The sequence below is a fragment of the Halyomorpha halys genome, unplaced genomic scaffold (genome assembly GCF_000696795.3).
Source record: "Halyomorpha halys isolate HHAL.00 unplaced genomic scaffold, Hhal_1.1 Scaffold961.1, whole genome shotgun sequence".
Lineage (NCBI taxonomy): Eukaryota > Metazoa > Arthropoda > Insecta > Hemiptera > Pentatomidae > Halyomorpha > Halyomorpha halys.
Genome location: NW_027105140.1, coordinates 196479 through 206997, shown reverse-complemented (window position 1 = coordinate 206997; position 10519 = coordinate 196479). Strand labels below are relative to the sequence as shown.

The 10519-nt window shown below is 36.0% G+C and overlaps 1 protein-coding gene across 2 annotated transcripts in view; it reads left to right on the top strand.

The window, feature by feature from the left end:
* The first annotated feature begins 4578 nt into the window (after positions 1–4578).
* Positions 4579–10519, top strand: part of LOC106687409 (zinc finger protein 711) — a 22832-nt gene continuing 16891 nt past the window's right edge. Inside the window, exons 1-2 of one of the 2 annotated variants that reach the window (XM_014431280.3) lie at positions 4579–5679; positions 10449–10496. In XM_014431280.3, coding sequence (XP_014286766.1) covers positions 5667–5679; positions 10449–10496 — 61 coding nt within the window. In that variant the 5' untranslated portion in view covers positions 4579–5666. Of the gene's footprint in view, positions 5680–5728; positions 5768–10448; positions 10497–10519 lie in introns of those variants that run through there. The other variant, XM_067048741.1, reaches the window with a different exon arrangement.

Sequence of the window (10519 nt, the reverse complement as noted above, 5' to 3'; positions counted from 1 at the left end):
CTGAGGTACTTCGAGAAATCCCCAGAAGAGCTTTAGTACTCCTCATAACTCTATCTACCGGACAACTAATTTCCCTATGCAATAGAAATACTCCTAGATTTTAATGATACACAAACCTAACAAGGACAAACATAGACCAGATTCCTATAGACCTATTAGCCTGCTGCCAATTTGCTCCAAAATTATTACATAAAAGTGTTCTTAATATACTGATACACAATTATCAATACACATTACCCGACCACCAATTCGGATTTCGCACATTACATTGCGCAACACAACTGCATAGCCACATGCATCATCTCCTCTGTTCTTGAACTAAAACACTTCTGGGGCATATTTGGATGACTCAGGCGTTTGTTAGGGCAGGGCCTTTTTGAACTAAATCTAGTTATTCCCAAGCACTTACTATTTATTTCGATAATCATTTCTTCTTTGTCGCTTCTTTTCTATCTGGCAAAGCTCAGCGAATTTATCAATCAAATCAATAAATATCTCCATAAGTTCCTCAAGGTTTTGTCTAGGCTCCACTTCTGTACTTAATATTCATATATAACTTACCGACAGACAACATACTAACTACGACGTATGCTGACGACTCTGCGCTATTACCTGAAACACAGGCCGTTTACAGGCTACACTAACATTACAGTGTAATCTGGGCAACATACGGACCAGTTATGCACAGGTGAAAATAAAGTTTAACTACGACAATTTACATTTACTCTACCACACGAAAACTGTCCTCCAGTTTGCATAGACAACCACCCTCTACTACAAACAAATATGGTAACGGTTGAACACATATATTATTAGATAAATAGAACAATCAACATGCCCGAAAGATGTGCCAGGCGCTAACTAACCGATAACCTATAACGGATAACCACCTATCAATATACAATCTCCAAGGAGGTTATTCCTGACACACCCCCTCAATTGAAACTTTCTATACACAAAAAAGAAAAATAAATATTCAATTGCAAAGTAACTCAAAATTTACATCTGGAAAAATTAAACAATTAACAATTCTCGAAACTTTTTAAATGTTTCATAGACCACTGGTTTTGTGAATAAGTTTGCAATATTTTCTTTAGAACTAATATAGTCTATTACAATTTTCTTATTATCTACAAGTTCTTTGACAAAATGATATTTAATATCAATATGTTTGGCTCTTTTGGAATTTTCTGGATTTTTAATCTGAGCAATAGCAATATTGTTATCAACATTATTCTAGCACTCACTTCACCATACTTAAACTCACTTATTAAACCGCACAAATTCACCAACTCCTGAGCAGCGATGTATTCTGCCTCCATGGTTGATAACGCAACACAGGTTTGTTTTCTTGAGTGCCACGCCTCCGGGTTGCCAGCCAAGAATGCCACAAAGCCGCTCACACTTCTTCTGGTCTCGATGTCTCCTGCCCAGTCTGCGTCTGAAAAGCCAATCAAGTCTATATCCTCGTTTTTTCCGAAGATAATCCCCATTTCTTTTGTGTCTTTAAGGTAGCGTAGAACACGCTTTCCAGCTTTCCACGTTTGTTGTGTCCCTTTGTCTAAGTAACGTGCCAAGAAGCTGACATAGAATGATAAGTCCGGGCTTGTCATTGTACTTAAATACAACAAGCTGCATACCAAACTCCTGAATGGAATCTTCTCCTCAAGAACTTTGGTTTCCTCAAACCTACAACCAACGTCCATGGGAGTGGTGACCCTTTTGCAATTCTGCATATTATAGTTTTTAAGAAGTTTTTCCACAATATGAGTCTGGGTTACTTTTTATTATTATTTCTTTCAAACTTCATACCCAGAAAGCTTGCCACTTCTATCTCTCTAATGTTGAATTCATCCTTTAATTGGTTGATGAATTCCTGAACACTCTCATCTTCTCCAGCTACCAAACCGTCATCCACATACAATACAAAAAATATTTCCTTTTTGGATTTAAAGCAGAAGTCGTAATTGGACCTCTTGAAACCAATATGAATCATAAAACTATTAAACCTCTCATTCCAAAATTAAGGAGTCTTTTTTAGACCATAAAGAGGTCTATTTAATTTTAATGTTTTAGTGGGTGCGTTTACAACCTTAGGAGTCTTAATGTAAACGGGATAATCAATGTTCCCATTCAGGAAAGCAGTGGGGACATCCACCTGTCTCATTTTCCAGCCTCTCTGGCAAGAAATTGACAATAGTATCCTAATTGTTCAACCCTACATACTAGGGAATAAATAAAATTATTTTCACCTGGGTTATCCTCTTGAAATCCACGAGCGACCAGCCTCGCCTTCTTCATGCCGTCTTCCTTCATCGTAAACACCCATTTTGTCGAGATGGCCTTCTCTCCTTCAGGAGTCCATGTATTCATAGTTTCGTGAGCGAGTAGTTCTTTGTTGATGGCTTCTCTCCATTAACTGTCTTTGGTTGCTTCTTCAAAATTCACTGGAGTTTCTTGGCTCGATAAACAATTGGCTGAATAAACCTCGTAGTCTTCTAAATATTTGGGCTTTATCTCTTTCCTCTTTACTTCCTTATACTGTTCTTCCTCAAAAATATTTTCCACTGTCTATTTCTTGTTCTTTATTTTTATTATTCTCTTCTTGAGGTAGTTTAGATTCATCCAAAATCTCCTCTCCAATAATTCTTTTATTGTTTATATCGGGATTATTATCATAGCGAAAATTATTTTCGTCAAAGGTGACATCTCGGGAAACGTAGACATTGTTTGTTTTAAAGTCCCAAATTCTACATCCGTTAGCACCATAGCTCACAAATATGCTAGGCTTGGCTCTAGAATCTAATTTATTTGCCCGAGAAAGTTTTAGTGTCCTAACCTTACATCCAAATACCCGCAGCATACTTAAATCATCTTTTCCAGAGAAAATATCTGTCGGGATTTTTCCTCCTAGTGCAACTGTTGGTGAACGATTTAGCTGGAAGGCTGCTGTCCTTATAGCTTCAGCCCATAGTGTTTTAGGCAAGCCTGTGTCCACAAACATAGCTCGGACCTTGTCCATTAAAGTTTTATTTATTCTCTTACTTACCCCGTTCATAGAAGGTGAGTTAGGAGCCGTATATTCCAATCTTATGCCATTCTTTTGACAAAAGCTTTTAAAAATATCAGACCTAAATTCTCCACCATTGTCAAGTCTAATGCGACTGACAGAGTTCCCGATTCGGTTTGAAAGTTCTTTGATAAATTTCATAATATTATCTGCAGCTTCACTTTTGTTTTTCATAAGGTATAAAACACAGAAATGTGAAAAGTCATCAATTACACAAAGATAATACTTCTCACCATTAATTGTAGCAGTCTTTACAGGTCCAACTACATCAGTGTGTAGCAGTTCTCCAACTCTTCTTGATCGTGGTCCAATAACAGAGCGAAACGGTTGACGAACAGCCTTGGCCTGTCGGCACGAGTCACATACATCGGTAGAGTAGGGCAATCCCATTTGACGTAAACTATTTCGATTCACATGGCCCAAACGCAAGTGCCAAATATTTGACTGTACAGCAGAATATGTGTTATGAGTCTCTTCAGGTATTGTCAAAGCAGAATATGTCGTATGAGTCTCTTCAGGTATTGTCAATTTAACTGTGTACAATTTTCCAATACTTTGAAAGTTAAGTTTAAAATTTTCGCCAGATACATAGACACTCTCAGAAGAAAAAACAACTTTCTTACCAGCATTAACAATTTTCTTCACTGATAGCAAATTCAAAGTCAAATCAGGTACAATCAACACTTCCAGTTTTATCATAGTAGAATCGTTTGAGAGTCGCATCAATCCCTTTTGCTTGGCTTCCAGATCTTGTTCATTGGCCACTTTAATCCTAATGGGGAACTTTAAATTCTCAATGTTCGTGAGAAACGGAAACAGATCCGTCTTAACAAGATGGTCTGTGCAACCTGAGTCCAAAATAAAAGTGATTTCGTTCTCAAGTTCACTTTTTCTGGTAAAAGCACAACATTCATCATTATTTACAACTACGAAGGTTACCTCTTCACATGTAAAACCTTTCGATTTCGATTCTCTCGATTTATTTTCCCGTCGATAACCTCCTCTCAATAGCGGCTTGTAATCGCGCTTTTTAGGGCAATTCGCTAACAAATGCCAGATTCACCACATCCGTAGCACTTCCTGAACTTGTTTAATCCTGTCCTTGCATTAAAAGAAATGTCATCTTCGTGGTTTTCCGACTGCATGTCATTCTTCAGTTCGGCGTCCAACAATCTATATTTCACGAAGTCCAGGGTTAGGTCGGTGTCTATTGCCTCCAAAACCGTAACAACTTATACATAGTCGATATGGCGATCCGTGACGCAGTTAATCACCAAGTTCTTTGCTTTCTTTTCCGCTTCTTTATCTGCTGTTGTTTTAGCTTCCCATTCTTCTTTCATAGTGTGCTCAACTCCCTTTTCTTCTAAAAGGCACATAACTCTAAATTTCCAGTTTTTATAGTTTGAGTCGTCAAACTGGGGGTACACGGTTGACGACGCCATCTTAGCCTCTCAAGGATACCGGTAAACCGACTGGGAGCGAACACTACAATATACCCGAATACTTTCACGGATTTACACAGCCTGGGCCCATAACCTGTTAGGGGTTATATAATAAAAAGAGTTCAATGGGTTGAAAACATATATTATTAGATAAACAGAACAATCGACATGACCGAAGGATGTGCCTGGCGCTAACTAACCGATAACCTATAACTGATGACCACCAAAGAGATTCACCTATCAATATACAATGTCCAAAGAGGTTATTCCTGACATATATAAACATTACATATGTCCTTTAGTGAAAAAAAATAATAAAACATTGTCTATACACAACAATTACTAAAACTGTATAAACTTTTTCAGAGCAACCTTGTAAACAGCACATCCACCAAAAATATTCTATGATCCAGTTTTCTACGGTGTTCGCGGCATGGTGAGCTTCAGCTGTTCGATATGAATATCTTCTGAGAACATGGAGGGTTCCGAGGAAAACTGCAAAGCTTCGGAAAGAATATTGCGTCTTGGTTCCCCACCTGTCGAATCCCTGAAACAGTGGATTGTGCCGCTATGAAAGGAGACCTAGCCAGTCGGCCCTTCCCCCGTCTGGTGGAAGAAAAGAATCATTTCCTTCAGGGAGTTAAATCTATGGGTGGAGAGGTGTGGGAGGTTCCCACGCATTTCGCGTTGGGAAGGGCCCCGCCACCAGACATTGGCTGCGGTAGCTGTCACCGTGTCCGTAGGAACCCCACTAAACTTGCACATTGTATCGTCAAATTAAAATACATGGATCACTCGACTTCAACAGGAAACCTGAAATATATCAAATCAATATCTGATATAGTTATCTGTAATAAAACATTTAATAGTTCAATGAAGAAAATCATATGTTGAAGAAATCTGATAGAAAAACAACGGATAATTGAAATGACTAACACATCAACCGTTGTGGCGGCAATATTGCTTATAACATTTCAATAAATTACAGAAATACATGAGAAGGTTAACATTATTACAGTTGCTTAGAGAAAAAGAATATAAATTATTTCATCGCTATTACCTCTTTGGAAAAAGATATAATCTTACCGTTGTATGCACGTATTGTATGCTTGTTTTCTGTCTTTTAAACAGTGTTTATTGCAAACAAGTCGATAATGGAAGAAGTTGGTAAGAAAATCACTCCTAAGTTTTTGATTTCTTTAACTAACACCTTAAACGTCTAATTGGAGAAGTGAATTATTAATCCAATGATGAGGTTATTGGTGATTTTAAATATTTTAACCCATTAATCCATTTATTAATTTGGCTTTACTGTTTTTCAGTCGTTTAATGTCAACATTATAATTTTTGAAAGTTATACATTGTTATTACTTGGATTTTATCCTGTGAAAACTCTCTGGTCTTGTCCAATGTACCTATTAATATCGTAAACTAACATTTGGCTTGATATATATAAACTTTTTTGATCACATTAGTCATTTGGCTTTGTATTGCAATAGTATATTGTATAATTCATCCATAATATGTATATATTATAGTAGAGGTTTAGAATAGTGTTGGTTAATAAATAAAACTAGATTCTAGAGACAAGGTTTTTTATTACTCAAAAACTCATTACATTACACTCACACTAGGTACAGGCACACACTATGGCGGGGAAAAACAAAACAGGGTATATGAACATATGCCTTCTATATTTACTAATAAATTTAGGATAACAATATTAACACCCCCCATAATTCTAAATTTTGAAATTCAATTAAAGTCAATTTATAATCTACCATACCTTTGATGTATCTCATTAATCTCTTCACAGCATTCCAATGTACTCTTCTTTAATTATTGTTGTACCTGCTGAGAAGATGAACAGCAAAGGTGATATCCGGTCGGGAAACTTGAGATAGATAGAGCAGGCTACCTATTGCTTCTTGATAAGGAATGTTCCTACAATCATCCTTCTCTCTTTCTCTAGTCCAGGTTCTATGGGGTTGCTTGTCGGCTTAGCTTTATCCATATTGAATTTTTTCAGAATTTGCTCTGCATATGATTTTTGGGAAATGCTGATTTTCCTGTTGACACGGTTTCGAATAATTTCCATTCCAAGACATCTCTTGATTGCTCCTAAGTCTTTTATCCTGAAATTCTCCTTTAATTTTTCTTTAATTCGGGAGGTCAAAACTTGATCATTATAGAATAATATAAAATCGTCAACATAGATTGCTATTATTAGACAAGATTTATTATTCCTCATAATGTAAACGCAGCGATCTGCTTTCGACTGTAGAAAACCAATATCTATTAGTTTATCATGTAGGTTTTTGTTCCAACAACGGCCACTCTGTTTGAGTCCATAGATGGATTTTTTGAGTCTCCATACTTTCTCTTTTTCAGCCTCTTTAAGGAACTCAGATGGAGGTATTACATAAATTTCCTCCTCTAATTCGCCATGTAATTATGCTGTTGTCACGTCCATATGGTCTACTTCAAGGTCTTCTTTTGCAGCATAAGAGAGTAAATATCTTCTAGAAGAATACTTAACTACAGGTGAGAACGTCTCGTAGTAATCTCGCCCATAAACTTGACTACAGCCTTTAACAACCAATCTAGCTTTAAAAATCCTCTGTTCTTCATCCTCTTTTATTTTAAGAACCCATTTTGATTTTAAGGGTTTGATGTTGGTTGGGAGTTCCACAACTTCGAATGTGTTGTTTAGTTCCAGAGCGTCCATCTCCCTTCTCATAGCAGCCACCCACATTTCCTTATAGGGTCCGTCAATATCCTCTTCATTTATTTCTTCATTTGAGGCTAAGTATAACTCAAATCCATGAAAAATCTTGGTTTTACGGTGGCGTTTCGATCTCCAAAGAATAGTCACATCTTCTTCTGTGGGTTCAATATTGTTATCAACATCCTCAGCCTGATTTTCGAAACCATAAAATGGCTCTTCACTGTCCAGTTCTTCATTGTAGGGTACTTCGTCTTCCGGTTTTTCATTATCAAAATTATTTGATCGCTCAGAAAAAACAATAGGAATTTCACTGGGCAATTTTGAAATTTCATTCGGTTTCTCAAGTGAAGTTGCCTTTCTGAATAAATTTTACATCCCTGGAAATAATAACCCGCTTCGGGTTTGAAGGGTTGATAAGTCTGTATGCTTTACAATCATCAGGATATCCAACAAAAATGCATTCTTCAGACTTGGTATCCAATTTTTTCCTATTTTCCTTTGGTATGAATCTCATGGCTTTACATTAAAAAGTTTTGAGATAAGATAAATTAACTTTTCTACCTGACCAAATTTCGTCCGGTAATTTATAATCAAGAGCTTTAGTAGGGCTTCGATTTTTAAGATAAGTGGCTTCTCCCCAATATCTTAGATCCAGACCTGAGTCCTCTAACATGGTCCTAGCTTTCTCAATGATTGTGCGATTAACTCTTTCACTTACACCATTTTGTTGAGGAGAATAAGGTGCAGATTTTTGATGGACAATACCATGCTTACGTAAGTAATTATCTTAGTTTTTATTGGTATTTGGTATTATTGGTATATACCATTATCCATACGTAATATTTTTATCTTAGCCTCAAGTTGTTTTTCTACCTCATTTTTGAGTTCTTGAAATTTTTTGATAGTCTCATATTTGTTCTTTAATAGATAAATAAAAGTCTTCCGACTAAAATCGTCAGTAAATATCAACATATATCTAGCACCACCCCAAGAGGGAACACTAATAGGTCCACACAAATCAGAGTGTATGAGTTCTAGCTTATGTGATAATTGCACACCCCTATCTTTTTTAAAGGGTTCTCTGTTTTGTTTGCCTTTGATACAAGCTGAACAATCATTGTCACCATTATCACTAAAATCCATTCCAATAGCAGAACTCTTTAATTTATTCATATAATATCTATTTAAGTGCCCTAATCTTTGATGCCTCAGATTATGCGGCAATTTTTTCACCTGTTTAATTTCATTAGAGTTTTCCACTACATTTACAGCCTGGGGTTTTTTTATTTTATAAATTCCTCCTTCATTGTAAGCAGTCATCAGCTCATTTCCGATTATGTTACATTTCTGATAAATTTTACACTGGTCACGGTCAAAAACAACTTTATAACGTTTCTCTGTCATTTTACTGACTGATAACAAGTTAGTCGCCAGCTGTGGAACATACAATACATCCAAAACATTAATATCTCTATTAAAATTAACTAATCCAACTGCTTTGGATATGATTTTTTCATTGTTAGCTACTGAAATCTCTTGCTTGTTTTCACTACAGTCTCTTAACCAATGTTTGTTCTTGGTCATATGTGAGGTTGCACCAGAATCGATTATCCAATCGTTGGAGTCTGATATCACTGATGATAACGCATCTAGTAAAGTTGATTTATTATTGTTGTTTACATTCTTTTTCACAGAACCTTTTTTTCTACTCAGTTGACATATGTCCCTTTTTCTTCCAATTAAAACAAATCAAACCTCGACAATTCACAGAAATGTGACCCGTTTTTTTACAATAATAGCAACTCACTGTAGGTCGATCACTTTTCTTGGGTTTTGTGACCAAAGCTGATTCTTCTCCTGATTCCTCCTTAGAGGATTTTTGGATAAGCACTGATCTAATATAATCTGATGTAGTTTTGACACCTGTGCTCTCCATAGCCATTATCATAGGCTCTGATAGCCCACTTAGCATAATAACACCAATGAATTCGTCATCAAGGCCAGCTCCTATAGTTTCTAATTTTTGAGATTGTGACAAAATCTCATTTAAGTAGTCTTCCATGCTACTAAAATGGCTTAAATCAATTCGAAAAAGTTTTCTAAGAAGAGATAACCTTCTTGACAGGCCCTTGTCTTCATAAGTGTTTTCTAGCTTTTCCCAGATTTCCTTAGCTGTCTTGCAACATTTTACAATAGAGTAAAGGGATTCATCAATTAGTAAACAAATTTTGGCTCTACCCTTCAAATCCATCTTCTTAACTTCATCTTTTCCGGTGACATAACCCCACAAGTCCTCGGCAGTCAAATACATCTCTGTCGCGAATTTCCAAGAGTTGTAATTTTCCCTTCCGAGTAATTTTTTATCTCCAGGTGACCAACTAGAGCTGTTTTCCATGTTTTTCTTCGAATCCATAGCAAAGAAAATAACCAAAGCAGTTGTGTACACGTGTACTCGGCTCGATTTATACTACTTACTTCGATTACACACAACTCTAAAAAACACGAACTTTTATTGTCTCTCGAATGTCGTGGCCTGGGCCCATAACCAATGTTGGTTAATAAATAAAACTAGATTCGAGAGACAAGGTTTTTTATTACTCACAAAACTCATTACATTACACTCACACTAGGTACAGGCACACACTATGGTGGGGAAAAACAAAACAGGGTATATGAACATATGCCTTCTATATTTACTAATAAATTTAGGATTACAATATTAACAAATAGTATATGTATATTCGGTGTAATAAAAATTATTTTTCGGACCATTTAGTTTACCAGAGTGAAGAATCTCAGATAGTACATAGAAGTCTAAAGTTATATAATCTATAAAAACATTAACATCAAAGTATGATTTTCTATTTTTTTAGCTTTGATTGTCTTATGTTAGTAAATTTCTCCCTTAAATTTCCTAGGTGTTAACATTTTTATTAATCTTTTGCACTACTGACAGATATTTATAACACTGTTTATTAATGAGGCCATAATGATTGTGTGCATCAGGATAAGATTGATTGAGTAGTGTAGACTAAATTTGCAAATCTACAAAATCTTCTACTTTGAAAAGTGTGATGACCTGTCTGGTTTCTGCAGTTGGCAAGCACTTATACTCCCCCGACTAGTCCCTTCTATAGTTTCTGTACCACTTAATAATTACAGAAAGAAATGTATAATGATAGTTGATGGCTATTGGTTTATGTTGCAGATCACGCACAAGCTTTTAAACAAGAAGAGGAACTACATATGTATTATGGTGAATCAAATTTAATATTAAAT